The sequence below is a fragment of the Lynx rufus genome, unplaced genomic scaffold (genome assembly GCF_022079265.1).
Source record: "Lynx rufus isolate CCGP_SWC_20201006 ecotype Redwood Valley unplaced genomic scaffold, mLynRuf1.p SCAF_6, whole genome shotgun sequence".
Classification (NCBI taxonomy): Eukaryota; Metazoa; Chordata; class Mammalia; order Carnivora; family Felidae; genus Lynx; species Lynx rufus.
Window position 1 is genome coordinate 71,007,184 of NW_025814878.1, and position 19,070 is coordinate 71,026,253.

Here is a 19,070-nt window from a genome sequence, read left to right on the forward strand (position 1 = left end):
CAAGATAGTATTGTACTTTTAAAAATTAGTAAAATTTACAGATGTTGATAAAAATAAAAGACTTCTCTAAAATATTCTATTTTTCACTTATGGATACTTTGCCAACAGCAGCATATTGTTTGTGACAACACAGGGTTTTTTTTTTTTTTCCTGAGCACTCAAATGCTAATTGATACTAATTCCTCTACACATTCACCAGGGTACACTTTCAGTCACCTGTGTCAGTTTGGGAGCAAGCTTTCAGGAGCATGTAGTCTGTGAGCATGAAACCAAGTGGCTGGAAAACCAGAGAACTTCCCTCACAAGCCTGCTCTCATTTGTGCAAGTTGGTTAACAAACTAAGTACTAAGTACTTAAATATAAGCACTTGAATCTAGATTTTGTGTAAGAGTCATAACCTGGGACCTTTGGGGAAGACTGGAATGGTGACTTTCAGGTTGTTGACAGTGATTAAAACCCCTGTCCAAGTAAGCGATTTAAAGATGGCTCATGGGACTGGAGAAGATGGGGAGAATTCAAGCTGGGAAAATGATAGCTATAAGAAATTTTTAGAAAGGTAGTCACATGATAAAAAGTTTGAGAGAAAATTCTTCCTAGATTGCTAGAAGGGAAAAAAAAGACTGGTCCGTAGCAGTGGCTGGGAGACTGTTTTGCTGGGGAAGGCCTGGACTGGGTCCATAATTATAGAACAGCAGGAACATGCATTTCCAGGAAATAGCACGGGTTGAAAATAGCCAGTATGTAAAAATGAACCGCAAATGGGTAACAAGGGAAAGAGAACTTGATTAGAAAGAGCTTGAGTTTTCAAAACTGGAAGGTTAATACTGCCTTTGATAATGAAAGAAAACTAGGTAGTAAAACAAGTTTAATTTGTTTACAACAACAACAAAAAATTCTATTACCTCTCACAGCTTGAGGGCCAACTGAGCTCTGCTGGTCAGTTCTCATTCATGGTCTCCTTCCTGGCTACAGTCGGGCTGGGGCTGCAGTCTTACTCGTGCACATCTCTGCCTTCTGGCCTGGGAAGACAACCAACGGAACCTGGGGCAGCTGGGCTCCTATCTTTAAGAGAACCTCTGATGAGAATAGACGAGTTTATAATCTTTAATTTTCAGTAACAGGAGAAGCATTTAAAGGAGATACACATCTTGCTGGCAGGGAGGAAAAACCTCTTTTGAGGACATGGTTACAAATATGTGTTTCACCTGCTTACACGTAAGTGGTAACTGCAGAGGGAAGCCCGTAGATATTTATTTGACCCCCGTCCCCAACACTGACATAACTGGTGTTTATTCCATCGGACAAACACGAAATAGTAGAATGTGGCATGGTTCATAACAGTGCGACATAGTGGTTAACACAAAGCCTCTGTCACTTTATAGCCAGATGCTGACTCTACCATTTGCCTGCTGTGTGACCTTGGTCAAGTCACTCAGACTTTCCAAGCTTCCATTCTCTTATCTACAGAGTAAAGATAATAGAATCTACATCATGAGATAGTTATAGGAATTAAATTTAATAATGTCATAAAACATTTACACAGTGGCACATGAACACTCACTAGGGACAGCTATCACTGTTTCTACTAGTTTTAGTATTATTATCCTCACTTCTATTTATAGAAATAAAAAGAAAAACTGACCTGACCCATGGCAAAATACTCTCAGCCCTGCCTACTTCCTCCTATACTTTCTTGTGTTCTGCCCCAGCTCTTCAGGTTTTCATATTGCTCTAAGCGCTCTCTATCACAGCACACTTAGCATGGCTTCTGGGGAAGCAAGACTGGCCTATCCACACTCCAGTATTATTTGGCCTCTCCCTTGACTGACCTCTGCTCAGAAAACATATTCCCTTGTGTAGGTGAAGGAAGTAAGCAAACCAAATAAACCTGTAAGATATGAGTAACTGATTGTCTCATTATGTCTTCTAAGGATATTTGTGTTTTTATAACTTTTAACCCAAGTGTCTAATTTCATGTTTGTTGTTCCACTTAATGCTGGGCCTCAGGAAAGGAAAACAGGAAAGTCTGTTTCATACTCAGATCAGTTTGGAACATGCTCCGTTAAGCTCAGAATCAAGTGCCTTGACTATGTAAATCTCCAAGAAAGGGAAGATACTGTGTAGTAGTTCACAAGCATATCTGACAATTTCTTTTTAATGGCCAGAGGAACAGTGTTCTTGGGGACACTTGTAGATATTGTGGAAGGCAGTATTTTAGGATGAGAAGTCTAGCAGGTAAGTGGCCGATTCTAGATGGGTGTTGGTCCCCACTTTCAAGGAGTTTCTTCTAAGCAAATCATATTTATGTTGGCTCATTCTGTTGTGCTTTCAAATTATAGAATTTCTTTGAAAACTCTGGGTTTTTTTGTTTGTTTTTTACCAAACTAACATGGTTTACTGGCAGAAATACATTGGGTGCCATTTGTACACATCAGCCATTTATATATTTATAAATTGGGGCTACCTGTTTGTTAATGAATTTTCTGCTCTAAATAGTAATATGCTTGTAGTCTTTTTTTTTTTTAATTTTTTTTTTTCCAACGTTTATTTATTTTTGGGACAGAGAGAGACAGAGCATGAACGGGGGAGGGGCAGAGAGAGAGGGAGACACAGAATCGGAAACAGGCTCCAGGCTCTGAGCCATCAGCCCAGAGCCCGACGCGGGGCTCGAACTCCCGGACTGCGAGATCGTGACCTGGCTGAAGTCGGACGCTTAACCGACTGCGCCACCCAGGCGCCCCAATATGCTTGTAGTCTTAAATGAAACCGTGTTTTTAGTATGTTGAAACTAGATCATTTTCCAAATAATGAGAGCAATACAATATTTGAAAACAGCAATAAACTTAAGTTGAAATAAAGGCAATATGGTGTCATCCCCTAGTTTTGTTTTCTATTTCCTTAAATCCTTGCTTGTATCTGAAAATGCTTTTCAAGGATAACAAAGACTTAACTTTTATGAGTACTTAGTAAACTTTTCATGTTAACAGTGTAATTTTTCCTGTACTAGACCATAAAATATTTTTTTTAACTAGAATTGTTTACATTTCCATCATATGTTTAATTTTATGGGCATTAAGGAAAACATCTATGTTTGGTAGAAACCACCAGTCGGAGACATCTTAGTAACATAGTGAATAAGTATTACCTAGACATGAAAGATTAACAAGATCCTAAGTTACATAATAAAGTTATTTTTGTGTTTTAATTTTCACATCCATTAATTTCTAATGATACATAAAACATGCTTCTCAGAGCCCTTATACAATGAGAATCCTGTGGCCTGATGGATCCTAATAGGCCTCAGCAGTATGAACACTGTATCCTTTGCATGTGACTAACATGAAGGAGTGCAAAGAATCATTGTTTTGTGACTGCCAGCAGCGCATGGGCCGTAAAAATGCATTTTAAGAAATTCATGTTGTATAAGGGAGCCTTTTTCGCAATTTAACTTGGTTCTTTTACTATATTTTCTTCTCTTTTTATTCCTTTTAATTTCTGTTGTTTTAAAAACTGCACCCAAGATGCCTTTGCAGCTTCTCCTGGGGAGGCCCCTGCAGCATCCGAAGGGGCCGCCGCACCAGCTACCCCAACCCCCGTAGCGGCAGCGCTCGATGCATGTTCAGGAAATGGTGGGTTGAAAGTCATGAGCAAGTCTGTTGTTTCTCTCTCCTCATGTGAAACTCCCATAGTTAGATGTGGCCATGTTTTTCTAACTTTAATCTCTTCCGAGTAGCAAGTATCATTCACAATGGAATAGATAGTGCTGGCACTTAAAACATTAAGACGATCAAGTGCATACTTAATCAAAATTGACAATTTCTCAAGATTGACAATTTTTGTCAGTGCAAGTATGCTCTCTTAATGTTTTTGTCCTCCAACGCTATACTGTACTCCTTTCTAACACTGAGTTCTAATATATAGGCATGTTTTAATGAGTTTTCAAAGCTACCAAATTGCCCAGTTTGAGGGTTTGAAGAAAAATCTCTGATCCTAGACTGGAGGCTAATCTTAACAGTACTTTGAAGTGTTCCGGTTTCTTAACTGTGTTACCCACTAAGTTTTTTTTTCTTTAGAGAAACGTCCAAACCACTGACCCTTGCTAATAGGCTAGTAGTGCCAGTAATGAAATCCACGCAGCCCAGTGCCTAGCTAGTGTGTGAATATCTGTGTCAGGTGTCTCTCACCCTAGTTGTGATGCCTCTCTCTTGTCTCTCTCCTTACCGATGCTGTATGTGTCTCCACTTTCCTTTCCAAAAGACCCCTTTGCCCCGTCCGAAGGTAGCGCAGAGGCTGCGCCCGAGCTGGACCTCTTTGCAATGAAGCCACCTGAGACCAGTGTTCCTGTAGTTACCCCTACAGCTAGCACAGCCCCTCCGGTTCCCGCCACTGCTCCTTCTCCTGCTCCCGCTGTCGCAGCTGCCGCTGCCGCCACTACCGCCTCCGCCACCGCCGCCGCCTCCGCCGCCACCACCTCCGCCGCCACCACCGCCGCTCCTCCTGCTCTAGATATCTTTGGTGGTAATTCTTTGTTGTTGTTGAACTCCCTTCACCTGGTGGATTGAATTCTGATAACTTGAGATACCCTGCACACACAACCGTTACTGCATGACTACCGTGTAAACTACATGCTTTTCTAGAAACCGTTTGCTGCTTATTTCGGAATTGTCCCACGTGCTCACTCAGAACCGGAAATGTGATGCTGTGTCGGACTGCTTTGTCGAGTTGAGTAAAGACATGTGTGTTCTTGGTCTTAGATTTGTTTGAGTCTCCTCCTGAAGTCGCTGCAGCGCCTAAGCCAGATGCTGCTCCTAGCATAGACCTGTTTGGTACAGGTAAACATCTAAAGCAACCCCCCCTCCCTTTTTTTTTTTATATATTAGTTCTCCCAGATGTTTTCTTGATTGAACTCTCTGTGCTCACCTGTGATAATGCATTTGTTAGATATTTAACTTTGATTTCAGCTTTCTACTTACCTCTGCTTGGTTTTGGTTTGTTTCACTTTTGGAAGATGCTTTCTCCTCTCCACCACAAGGGGCCTCTCCTGTGCCTGAGAGTTCTCTCACTGCTGACCTCTTATCCGGTGAGTGCTTTTGCCAAGGCCAAGCCTTCTGAGATGTCTGCTGGGGGTTATGTGTGTGCAGAGGCGGATACGAAAACACGCAGGTTCGTCTTGAGTTCTTTTAAACTCAGAATTCGCCTGAAAGAAATAAATCTCATTTTGGCTCATCACCAACTGATGAGGTTACTGATTTCAAATCTAAGGCTGGTGAAAAGACACAGCTTTTATCCCCCCCTCCCCCATGTTAAAATCTCTGAGTTTCAGGAGTCAAATGTTATTTTCTTCTGGAAAGTATGTATTTTTAAATCCATTTGCTTCTTCTCAACTGTTAAAATGGTCTGCAGTCTTACTGCCTGCTGTTAAACATGAAATCCTGAGAAGCCATCTGTCAAGGCTCGTGGTTTTATTTTCCCCTGGGTGACATGCCCTTTTCCCTGTTGTGTGCTTCACCGCAGTGGATGCATTTGCAGCACCGTCTCCTGCAACCACTGCCTCTCCAGCAAAGGTGGACTCTTCGGGCGTGATAGACCTTTTTGGGGGTGCGTATCTCTCCTCCTTCAACACGTGAAGAGTCTTCCCCCCCCCCAGAATAGTTTTTAGATCTTCCGCTTCATTATATCCCATCAATTTTTTCTTTTGACTACATGAAGTTATTTCCATCTCTCAGCTGTGTAAGCTTACGTTTTTAAGACCTTTTCCATTTCTTTGCCATCGTCATCTTCATTCTCATCAGCTCACCATAATTTCCAGTGCATGGCCTAATGAAACCGATCGTTTCTTCATTTGAAGTCTTTGTGTTTTTAACTTTTTGTTCCTCCTAATGTAGAATCAGCTGGTTGGAATTTCCTTCTACTGTTCTTCATTGGTGATCCTGATCTATTGGCTAAATCAACATTTCTAAGTTCTTAAAAAAAAAAAAAGCAATGTAAATATTAACTAGATAATTTGGAACTGAAAACAAATAAACCAGTCCAAACTGAAAACATAAGCTGGAGAGCCATACATTATTCTGTAGGGTTTATTTATGTTGAGCTTAATGTTTTAAATCCTGCCAGAGAACCAGAAGATGTTTCACTGATTTAAATGTATTCTTCCGTTACTTTGTGTATTATCTGAAGGCAGGGAGATGCACTGAATTAACTCTTAAGCTACTCAGTTGGATGATGGATTTAAAATCTTATTTTAGCATTAAATTTCAGGGAAAAGTACAGATTTGAAGTGATTTCTTCATGAATGTCCACAAATGTGTGTGCCACAGGCTGAAATGCCGTTTTTAGTAAGTTAAACCACACCAAGTACCTTCCCCACTGAATGCCGAAGCATCATGGTATGAGCCATGAGGTGTACAATGGTGTCACAGTCTCTGACATTCAGGAGCTCAAAACTTGTGGCAAATAAACACTGAACTGTGGTATAAAGGTACAAGTTGGGCTGCTGCTGCTGCTCAAATTAAGTTTGTTCTTTTTTTTTTTTTTTTTTTTTTTTGCTAAGTTTAATGGAGTTCTAAATGGGAAAGTTCTATTGTATTACCTCTGGGTAAAATTTTTAAAACCTTGATCCTATTTTAAGAGATGACAGGATTCAGTCCAGAGGTTTTTTTTCTTTAAATGGAAAAGAAGAATTGTCTTACTCTTACAAAGAGGTATTAATCTGAAATATTCTCGGACTCTTTTTTGAGAGAATAAACTCAGAGCGTGGTCAGAACATAATTCAGTTGACTCATATATCCGAAGGTGACAGGTTCACCACACAAAGTGTCATGTCTATGCATTTCTCTGATAAACACTTAATTTACTTACTGTACTTACTGTTTACACTCTTTTACTTTTTTGCTGCACAATGGATAATGGGTAGATGCATTTGGAAGTAGTGCTTCTGAACCCCAACCTGCACCTCAGGCTGCTTCTAGTTCATCAGCATCGGCAGACCTACTAGCTGGTAATTAATTCATTAAAATAAAATGGTATTTTGTGGAAGTTAAGTTTTGATATATTTTTATAAGTTACAGATATGTAAACTTCAACATGCATGTATTCCTTCCCTTTTGAGACATAAAACTGAAAAACAAGACATTGTATAATAGAAGGTTATTTCCCAAGATTGTATAAATACCAATAGTAAAATCACAGTTGTATACAAGTCACCCCTGTGGCTCCTTGGATGCTCTTAAATGCCTTACTTTCTTTAATGTTAATTTTATTTTTGAGAGATAGAGAGACACACACACAGAGTGTGAGTGGGGGAGGGGCAGAGAGAGGGAGACAAAATCCGAAGCAGGCTCCAGGTTCCGACCTGTCAGCATAGATAGAGCTTGAGGTGGGGCTCAAACTCACAGTGAGATCATGACCTGAGCTGAAGTCAGACGCTCAACTGACTGAGCCACCCAGGCGCCCCAAATGCCTTACTTTCAGTCATCACATTTCTTTTTGTTTACAAAAAAGGTAATATGCTTATGTAGCAAATTCTATCTTGTATTGCCTGTGCCCATTTTTTTTTTTTTTAAAGAAATTTGTGTGGAAAGATACCATTATGTTTGTCAACTGATTCTGTAACTCCGGGATAAAGTGTTACAGATTTCCACCAGGGTTGAAACTGTTGCTACCTATGCCACTTTTTTTAACTAGCTGTTTGTTTGTTTGTTTGTTTGTTTGTTTGTTTTTTAATCTGAAAACTTCTGGAGAGCTCTCAGTTCAACAGGGCCATAGTGTGGCATAGACTGACACAAGATGTCTAGGATTATTGCTTATTGCCAGGATGGGAAAGATGGAACAGCAGGGAAGATTTCAAAGACTCAAAGATAGTAAAAGCTAACTGTCAGCCTTCCTTGGAGGCAGGGAAAAGTATGCTTCATGTTAGCCAGACCTAGAAATTGCTATTTTTACAGGCAAAGCATTTGCCATTTGCAAGACCACAATAGTAAGTTTGAGGCTCAGGTTATCAGTCAAACTCAAAAGACACTGCTGGTTTACCTCATTCTGACTTCACTTAGAAGGTTATATAACACAAAGTGCAGCGGTAGCATCATAGAGGCCTCAGACACTCAGATTCAGCTTCCAATGTTCCTCCTCGGGTCACCACAAGGAATGCATTTTGGTCATATGGTTGGCAAGGGATTGATGTGTGTGTGGGTCACATCAGCACAAGGACGTTGCCACGTTCAGAGTCTCTCAGCTTAAATTCCCTGCTAGTCATGTTGCACCTGAAACAGTGACTAGGTCTTATTTTTTCATGTAATGAACAATCCTGTACAGGTGTAGCAGGCATAGAACATTCATTCTTGGGTTAGTAATGAGTAATGACTTCATTAAAGGACCCTCATCACCTTTTAGAATTGTAGGAAGTTTGATATGAAGTCAAGTCATTTTTCAGTAATTTTTTTTTAATGTTTATTTATTTATTTTGAGACAGAGAGAGAAAAAGCAGGGGAGGGGCAGAGAGAGAATCCCAAGCAGGCTCCGCACTGTCAGCACAGAGCCCAACATGAGGCTCCATCCCACGACGGTGAGATCATGGAGGTCAGATCTTTTCTCAAGAGGCCCAAAAGGATAATCACAGCCTAGCTGTTGACGCTTTCCTTCCATCAGTCTTTCAGACTGGTTATTTAACAAACTTTCCCAGGGGCAGTAGCAGTTCTTTTGTGTCTTTCCCACCCTCTCCAGACTACCCTGGTTAAATATGACACTCTTGTTTGCTGAATCCACTTCATATTAGTGACCACCATCTGGTATTTTGTGAATGGCGAAGAACCAGGGTTCCACCGTAATGTTGCTGTGCACTTTGGAACCTACAAATATGATAAGAGGCAGTGCACTTAACACACATCACAGCTGGTTACCTGGGGAAAAAATACTGGCTCACCTGGGTTTCCTCCTGGCCTGGGTGTTCTTCATAGCAGCTTCAAATGGGTCACAGAAGCTTTTAAGCTCTTAAAAAACCAATAACCTTAATTCGGGTTTTCAAAGTTCAGCAATAGGTTTTATTTTAATAGGCCACAGAAATAGCATAGTTTTCTTTTTTTTTTTTTTTTTAATTTTTTTTTCAACGTTTATTTATTTTTGGGACAGAGAGAGACAGAGCATGAACGGTGGAGGGGCAGAGAGAGAGGGAGACACAGAATCGGAAACAGGCTCCAGGCTCTGGGCCATCAGCCCAGAGCCCGACGCGGGGCTCGAACTCACGGACCGTGAGATCGTGACCTGGCTGAAGTCGGACGCTTAACCGACTGTGCCACCCAGGCGCCCCAGAAATAGCATAGTTTTCAGTGGTTATTTGGGGGAAATGACCTTGTCAATTTTCAAAGGAGATTACTGGAGCACCTGGGTGGCTCAGTCAGCTCAGCCCATGATCTTGCAGTTTGTGGGTTCAAGCCCTACATCGGGCTCTGTGCTGATAGCTCAGAGCCTTCAGCCTACTTCAGATTCTGTGTCTGCCTCTCTCTCCCCCTCCCCCACTCACACTCTGTCTCTCTCTTAAAAATAAACATAAAAATACTGTTAATAAATAAATAAAAGATTACTGATTATAAGCCTTTTGCTTTGCAGTTATAATTAAGGTTTGCAGTTATAATTAAAGTTATGGCATGTGAAATCAAATGTTCTGGCTTTTTGCAGAATTCTCAGAAGTCTTTAAAACACAATGTTCCCTTCCAGTTCCAAGTTAGAAGTCAGTGGCAGAGCCAAGAGATGTGATCCTGGGGGTGAGATAGGGTCTAAAACACACGTGGAACAAGCAGGAATAGTTTTGTCACCCACTGCCAAGTGCAGCGTCGGGTACCTGAGCCTGCACAGCTTCGTATCCAAGGAGGTCGAACAAGGAAGTACACACAAAGTGCAAGTTAGAACTCACCAGAAGCAAGCTTGAATTGCTCGATTGTGTCATCCATCCTGAAATCTTAGTAAAATGAGATAGAAAGGGAGAAAATTGGTGATTAAAGTGACAGTGTCATTTACATAGGTTTTATTGACTACACTTCCCATTTTTTCCAGTGCATCATCTTGTGACCTCTTCAGTGATGGGAAACGTATTTTGTGCACATTTTTTCCTTTCTCTATTTTTTTATTTAAATAAATGAATTTTTAGTGTAAGTAGGTGTAAATGGGTTTTAATGTCTAGCTTGTTCTACAGACAATTCTTATAATTTAATCTGTACGTATCTGGGTCTGATTTACTTGGCCTGAAGTCAACTATTCTTTTACCTTATATCCTGATATAAGAGACTTTTAAATTCTAATTTCTCTAGATCTTAAGTATTTGGACTGGTTTTTCATACTTCTGTTTTGCTTATTTAGAAACATTTCTCATATTTGTTCAGGTAACACAGCAAGAATCCATGTTCTCATTGAAGAATATCATGGAATATTAACATAATTTTGTACTATGAACTAGAAGCAAATTTCCTAGCCAAAAAAACCTGCTAAAGTACACATTATAAAATCCCAGTTACATTTATACATTAAATCCAGCTGACAGCAGCTATTTCAGAGTTTTCAGACTGCCCAGACATTTCTGTTGAATGAATATCAATGGTAGAACAAATATTTGGGGTACTATGTTATGATAATTTGCAGTGAGGCTTAACATGTGTGTTATACTTGTGTGTGTGTGTGTATAGGGAGAGAGCAGCCAAGTCCACAATAAAGAGGAAGCTTTTTTTTTTCCCTAAAGATAAATGAGCCCAATCATAGATAACAAGGAAATCCACAAATGTCATGTTCAAAGTAAGAATTTGAACCAAAAACAAAAACAAAAAAAAAAAGCGGGAGGGAAAGTTGTATTTCATGAGTCTCTAGAATCTTGAATTACTGGCTTTTGTTAATAAGACTGTTTTGTAAGAGAATAAAAAAGAAAAATAATACACAGACCCAGTAATGGAAGGTGTAGACTCTTTAAAAGTAACGTTGGTTTTTGAACAGGGGTCCTGCTCCCCAGATTTTTTTGAGGGAATAAATTTACATGTAAGTCACAGGGTAAATGTAATAAATATGTAGTATAATTAAATGTTAAAATGATCTTTAGAATTTTTAAACCAAAAATTAAGAATCATCTCAAATTGGGGGGAAAGCTTTGTCAAAAATTGATATGTAATTTAAAACTAGAAAAAAAAAGATCAAACGGACAGTCTTTTAAATTGGGCATATCTCTCATAAAAACTGGCTATTTTTTATTCTAATTTACTCTTCTAGAACTGTCAAATAATACCAACTCCAGAACTGAACTATGCATGAAATATCATCTTAGTCGTCTTCTGCCCCTTGAGTAAAAATTTCAAGTTCTGTTTGGTGTACCCAGAATGGTGAAACTAGACAATATTCCAGAAGAGACAACTGTTTTGGCCAAAGAGGACAGACTTAAAGAATAATCTTTCTAAATCATTGAGATTACTGATAAGATATAGATATTATCCATAGCTCAGGTAGAATCTGACTAGAAACTTGAAAGTTAAGTTTCTATCAAACAAGTGGAAATATTATTTCATACAGTGAGTAATAAAGCTCTCAAATGCCTCTTAAGATATACCAAATGAAAATATAGATGTTTGAAATATATAGATTTCTGGATGACAGATGTAAAAGTGGATGATTAAGAGAGATTTTACCTAACTTCTGAGGTTGACAGCAAGCAAGAAAACCATTTTCTTCCATTATAGTCACAGTTCTGGGGTGACTGCCCATAAATTTGTACTAGTGTAGGAATGGGCCACATCCTGTGTTTAATTCTAAAGGTAGGAAATCATACAGGCCAGTCTTTGAGGCCATTTGTAGTTTTTGTATTCTCTGTTAACCACATGACATAGATGACTTTTTAGCAGAGCCGCAGAGGTCTTTAAATTGATTTTTAAAATATAAAAATGTTCAATGTGGAGTTAATAACTAATAATAGCCACTAAATGAGAAGGTCTACAGAGAACCAATTCTTTCATACTCTGTGGGGGTGGGAGACAGTCTGAAATGTGTCAGACAAAAGACTCTCAGGCTGTTAATCCTAGAAATACTATCTCAGATTGATCTTAGTAAATAGAATGTGTTAATAACTGACTACATTACAGAGTAATTGAGATGGCATCATCTTTAACATAAAAGAAGATTACCAGTAGTTTTAATTTTTTACTCTCCTGACCCAACTGATCTATTATATTGACTGTGGCCATCAATTTTGATATATCTGTTAATAGAACTTCCTTAAGTGTATAGGCTGTTCCCCTTAGATAGATTCATAAGACTAAGTATCTGTGACAAAAGGCAGTGTGTCTGTAGATGGTTGAGCACTTGAAGATAGTTGGTGATTCATTATAGTGTAGGACAGTCCAAATATGCCTGCAGGATGTCTGGAAGCCTATTGATTATTAGCTTAAATTCCATAGAATATCTTTCTTAATGTAACTTAGAACCATATAGAAAGAAATATTAGTGGTGTGAGTTTTCTTACCTCTATTCCAGGGCTCTAAAAGTTTTCACTTAACAGGAGGAGTTCCCCTCATTAATATCTATAATTCATTTAAAGTATAACAATAGATTTTTTTCTTTAAGATAATCAGTTGGCTATTTTATAGCTTTTCAATTAGTTTAGGTTTATGAGGGCACATACTGAGCATAATGCACAGAACTGAGCATAATGGGAAAAAGTCATCTTTCTAGATCTCTGTCAACTTCGTAAGCCACAGGAAGAGTACAACTCTGATGTTACTCCTGGCTGTGGAAATGAAGCGTGTAGTATTGTGGTGAAGAACCCAAGCTCTGGAAGATTCCTGTGTGGAATCCTCTCTCTTACTTGCCATCATTTGGCCTTGGGCAGATTATTTTGGCCTCAGTATTTTCATCTGCGAAACTTCATAGAGTTGGGGTGAGGATGAAATGAGCTAATGTATGTTTTGGGTTGAACAATATAATCCTGCTGTTTTTGTAGGACCAAAATGGTCAAATATTGACAATTCATATGGTTTGTATGGTTCAACCTTTAAAAATTCTTAGGGGCACCTGGGTGGCTCAGTTGGTTAAGCGTCCGACTTCGGCTCAGGTCATGATCTTGCGGTTTGTGAGTTCGAGCCCCGTGTTGGGCTCTGTGCTGACAGGCCTGGAGCCTGCTTCAGATTCTCTGTCTCCCTCTTTCTCTGCCCCTCTCTCGCTCATGCTCTGTCTCTCTCTCCTTCAAAAATAAATAAACATTTAAAAAATTAAAAAATAATAATAAAAGTAAAAATCTTTAGAACTTGGTGAGCCCCATGACAGTGTTAGCTTTACCCTTTCTTAAAGGTTTAAGCTTTCTCGAAGAAGGGGCTAATTTTTTTTCATTATTTATTCACCTATGGATGTGATCTGCTTATGTTATGAAACTCAGTAGCACTAAGTACATGAGCCCTGTGTTGTAAATGCATGTTTCTCCCTTTCTACTACTGAATATTGGGTGGATATGTTAACTTCCCTTTGCATCACTTCTAGTGATAGACAGGATTGAATCAGATGATCCAAGGCTTTCTCCAACACTAATATGCTATGATTCTACAATAAGTTTTCTCTTCTTGGCCAAGTTTTAAGAAACAGATTCGAGAACAATTCTCTCCGCATTCACCTATATCAAAGAGAACCACACCAAAGAAAAATTGCCTAAATTAATCACAGCCATTTTCCAACTTGAGGTGTGGTATGTTTCAAGACACTCGGCATTAACACAGCCGTCAATCTCCTTAAAATCAAACGATCCTATCCACAAAAATAATTACTTCTCACCCATCCTTGCTTCATAGTATTCTTAAAGATCTAGAGAATGTCTTTTCTTCAATGCTTATGTTACTAAAATCCTAAAGGTCACCTCAGGTAGCCACTGTGAACTTTAAAGACCATCCTCTATTAGGTAACAGTTTTCTGAGTTGCATTGTTTTCATACATCTATAAGGAAAGCCTAAACTTGTGTCATTATCAATATCCAGGAACAACATGACTTGAACATTATTGTCTGCTTTAGAAAATAGTAATCGGAGAATTTCAGTGAAAGTCATTTTCAGTATTGTAAACTGGTTTTACAGAATGTAAGCTTAAGGATTTTTTAAAGCATTTGTTATGTTTTTGCAAGAAGTTTCTGAAAAAGAAAAGATGCGGCTAGATTAGAAGGGAATATTTACACCCAAACTAAATATAGAAAAGACTTCTGGAAGTAATAAAATTCTTTAATAATAGAGCATCCTCTATTAAGAAATTGCTGCCTTCTCCAGTTGTATGTTTCATAAAGAAGCAATACAGAGAGAGCTTTGCTTCTGCTTCTGTCTGTTGAGAGAAATTATTTGCTTCCAGCCTTCAAAAGATAAGTAATTTGAATTTTGGTTGCTTTACAGTGGCCTCTGATTTTTCCCCACCTTTTGTATTCAAAAGTGTCCTTATTCAGTAAACATTAATCCAGTGTTTTAGGCATTGTGTTGATTAGTGAAAAACAGGAGGAGACACAGTTCCTGATACCAAAAAGCCATCCCCAGAGTGGGGTTTGGGGGTGGAAATAAAGACATATGATGGGAATAGGATGAAGATATGTATCAGATGCAGAGGGCACAGAGGCAGAGCATGTAACTAACTCACTTGGACTTGGGGTGGAGGAGTGGGCATAGCTGTGCCTGATAGTAGTGGGTGACAGTATCAGTCCAAGAGGCCTTCCTGGAGTAGGCATCTGAGTCACCATGATGGTGTTATGGATGCAATCTAGTTTGCAGGGAAGGGGCAGGGAACAGAGACAGAAGAGCTTGATTACTATGCAAAGGAATCTGCGTTAGATGAATCTGAAAGTTATGGAGAGCCATTGAAGGACACTATTTAGAGAAGTAACTTTGTCAGCATTTTCCACTCAGAAAGATCACTCTAGCTGCACTGCAGAGACTAGATTGGAGGAGGTCCAGACTAGAGGCAGGAAGCCCCTCTGGGTGGCTATTGATGAATCCTGAGAGCTGAGTGAGGGAAGCCCACACTTAGCAGTAGCAGCAATGGGATAAGAACATGTATGAAAGATGTTAAGAAGGATTTGGTGGCAGAGTGCATGAATATTTTTATGATTTATATTTTATTATTATACTTAGCCAGTGTGTACAACTGAGCATTTTCTAGCTCCCTGATACTGTGATTTGAAGAATCAAAATTTTAATGTATTGAAATTATCTCCATTTGAACCCTATTGGGAACTTCTTAGCTCTGTGTAGCTCCATTGTAATGATAGATTTGGTTGCCCCAGGTTCTCTCAGCCAGGGTTGAGATATATTCTTATGTGCTATTTCATTTCTAATTAAATTAGATCTCATTGTATTAATGACATGTATTAATGTCTCATGTATTATGACAAAACCAGCAGTTTCCAGAGGGGAGATTGGGGGTGGGGGGCGCGGTGGGGGGAAGATAGGTGAAGTAGCTGATAGGGATTAAAGAGAATACTTATCACGATGACCACTGACTAATGTATAGAACTGTTGATTCACAATATTATATACCTGAAACACTAGTAAAACACTGAATGTTATACTTGAATTTTAGAAAATCAGTAAAAATCATTTAAAAATACATGACAGATATCAAAATATGTGAAAAAACTTTTAAAAAACTAACTTCCAGGTTTCATTGACTTCTCATCTACCTGCATTCGATTCCTTCTCAGTCTTCTGTAACTCTTCCTGACTCTGTTTTTCTTGCCTTTACCTACGTTTAGTTGTTTCTGCTTATATTTTTCTGGAACTGTTTTTTTCCCCCCAGGATTTGGGGGTTCTTTTATGGCCCCTTCTCCATCACCGGTGACTCCAGCTCAGAATAACCTGCTGCAGCCCAATTTCGAAGCAGCTTTTGGAACAACGCCTTCAACTTCTAGCAGCAGCTCCTTTGATCCATCAGGTGAGGCAGTGACTTTCAAACGTTCTTTGCGTTTGTTCTGATTATAAAATATACCACCTAAGGTTAGTGTGATATCAGAAAACTCATAAGCAAATACTGAGTGGCGACCTGGTTTTAAAACTTTAATAAATCTTTTATTCTGTGTTTTAAGTAAATATTTCAGTACATTTTAGAAGATTTAAGGATAACCTGTAATCCTTTTCTGTGTTTCTGTTTTAAATTTTTAGCAGAGATCTAACGGCACACACACCATCTGTTTGCATGAGCTTACATGCACATGGTTTAGAGACAGTTAAGGGAAAACAAACATTTTATGCAGTATCTGAATGTGTGGACACTCCCAACTGCTATTGCTTACACCCTCTGAAGCTTGCATGGCCCTCGGTTTTATGAAGTTGAGACACAAATAGTATTCTTTGCCTGCCTTTAATCTTTCATCCTGCTGTCATTTTGTTTGTATTCTCTTCCATTCTACTCTTCCCATGCTGGGTCCTTACTACAAATTTTCAATTGGTGAGTTTTTGGCAATTAAATGTGCTTCAGAAACACCCTAAATATATCCCCTGCCTGACAATTTGGTTGCTTCTATTGCCAGTGCCTAGTTGAATGCTGTCCCTTTCTAATTTAGAATTACCGTATGGTAGTGTTTGTGGTAAATATTCGAAGTTCTTTAACAAAAACTACCCACAAAAATTTTGACGCGGATAAGATATTAGCAACAATTTATGTAGATCTTTTGAGTCTGCATTTTGAATGGTCTTTCTGTATTCGAGGAATGAAACAAGTGGTAACTGGTTACATAGTGATTAGGAAACATCAATAATAGAATGATTTCTAATGTTTAAAATAGTTTTTCCCTTAAACATTCCTTGAAAGTTAGAACCTAAATTGATTACTATAATGAGGAGGGGGAGGGTCACAATTTTTTACTTCTAAAATATGGTCAACTGTTTGTCATATACTCATTACTAGGTACTAACCATTAGATCAGGTTTTATTCCACCACTAACTTCGTAAGAAACTAGGAGATCTAGCCTTATTTCTCATTTAGAATTGTTTTAAAGATAAGCATTATAGGAAAACAAAATAAGCATTGTAGGATCTGAGAGTACATTATCTAGGCTTTGCTGTAAATTACTACCATTTTCAATAAAAAAGTATTTTAGTGATTGTTTTTAATAAGAGTACCACTTATTGAGTGCCTATATAGAGCAAGCATTATAATAAAGACATGACATATATTATCTAATTTGATCTTGACAACAGGACCATGTGGTAGTAGTATTCTTCCCATTAGTTTTCAGAGGAGAAAACTATAGCTCAGACAGTGATTTTCTCAAATTCACACAGTTAGTGAGGCATGCAACTAAACTGAGCCTAATTCCAACCCCAAAATCTGTGCTCTTTCCTGTACATTACACAGATTTTTTTCCATCTTTATTTATGTTTACTAGTATTTCTGTACTTTATGGGTAGACATGTAGACATGTTCTTCTATGTGTTACAGTCATAAAAAGTGTGAATTACATGCCTTCTTTTGTAAGATTGTACATTCACTTGTTTTATAGTTTTTCAAAAGACAATTTCCATTTAAGTTTGCATATGGCCTTATTTTTTCAATTATTCTGACTCTGGTCTATTTGATTTTTAGTGTTTGATGGTCTAGGTGATCTACTGATGCCAACCATGGCACCAGCCGGGCAGCCTGCACCCATCTCAATGGTACCCCCCAGTCCAGCCATGGCAGCAAGCAAAGCCCTTGGGAGTGACCTTGATTCATCTCTTGCCAGCTTAGTAGGCAGTGAGTAATACAGTTGTTTGTTGTTGGGTTTTTTACTGTATCATATGTGAATTTTTGTTCTCTATCCTTTCGTATATATTTGTTTCTGGATTCACTTACGGGTGAGTATATCAAGGAGCGGACAGAAATTCTTAATGTTCTACCCAGTGCAGTTCCTTGAAGGATAGACAATTGTTGTGCCATTGTTTCACAAGCAGCACCCATGCCGTTTTTAGTTTAAATTACTAAAGGGATAGAGAGCATACGCAAGTGTCAAACCAAGTACATTATGTATACTAAGTACTTAATTTTTCATTTCACTTGGAAATAAGAACACAGAGTAACTTAAATACTGAAATAATGACAATTGACCATCCATGTGAATTTTGGTTACTCATTCAACAAATATTTACTGACTACCAAGCACTCTTCCAGGCTCTAAGGCTAAATCAGTGAACAAAACAGGTATAAATTTCTGTTCTTACGGTGCTCAGGAAGGGGAGAGACAGTTTGAAATAAGTAAGTACTGTAGTACATGAGGTCATAAGCATTCTGGGGAAGAAACAGACGGGGCGAAGAGGAGGTGGGAACACTGCAGAGGGGAGTTGGGTTCCCTGAGAAGGTATATTTTGAGCAAAGATCTGAAGGTAAAGGGATGAACCACATGGATCTAAGGGAGAATATTTGCAGGCAGAGAAGATAGCCAGTGCAAAGGCATTGGGGCAGAAAACTGCCTGTCATATTTGAGGAATAATAAGGAGACCAGAGGCTAGAGATGGGTAAAGAGAGAGTCCTAGGAGATGAGGGCAGCTAGTATAGACTTGCCTTTCCTTTTAACCCTGAATTTGATTCTTTATTAAGGTGAATGGGTTCACACTGCTGATACCTTTCACTTTTCTCAAGGCTTTGGCAGATCCTTGATACAGACTTTTTTTTTTTTCCTATGTATTATCCAATGGACATATTTTTCCCATTCATTGTCCCTGGTGTGGGCATCCATGAAAATGCTTTGAGGACACCCATGGAGAGATGATTTGAGTATTTGTTCCTACACTAAAATTTCAACTCACTGAAGGACAGTTGGCAGTCGTAACTGCTTTCACTGGCACTGCAATGTATGATCCAGATTCTCCTTCAAAAATAAGGATCTATACCTCCAGCCCCTGAGAGTACAGTTTTGATTGCAAAGGGTAGCAAGAAATAATATTTTTGAGTAATTAAATTGCTGTGTCCTGTTTATAGTAATGATTACATGAATTCATGTATTTATCAAAATGTATAGAAATATAACAACCTCCCCAAAAAAACCACTGATTTTCATTTTAAGTAAAAGTGAAGTATTTTTTAATAAAATATCTTCCAAAACTGAAAAAAAAAA

General features: G+C 38.6%; 1 protein-coding gene across 1 annotated transcript in view; it reads left to right on the forward strand.

Moving 5' to 3' along the window:
- Window positions 1-19,070, forward strand: part of SNAP91 (synaptosome associated protein 91) — a 146,014-nt gene that overhangs the window by 103,445 nt on the left and 23,499 nt on the right. Inside the window, exons 16-23 of the mRNA XM_047102763.1 lie at window positions 3,522-3,629; window positions 4,258-4,518; window positions 4,755-4,832; window positions 5,009-5,080; window positions 5,515-5,598; window positions 6,914-6,997; window positions 15,778-15,912; window positions 17,564-17,713. Of these exons, the coding sequence (XP_046958719.1) occupies window positions 3,522-3,629; window positions 4,258-4,518; window positions 4,755-4,832; window positions 5,009-5,080; window positions 5,515-5,598; window positions 6,914-6,997; window positions 15,778-15,912; window positions 17,564-17,713 (972 nt within the window). The remainder of the gene's footprint in view (window positions 1-3,521; window positions 3,630-4,257; window positions 4,519-4,754; window positions 4,833-5,008; window positions 5,081-5,514; window positions 5,599-6,913; window positions 6,998-15,777; window positions 15,913-17,563; window positions 17,714-19,070) is intronic.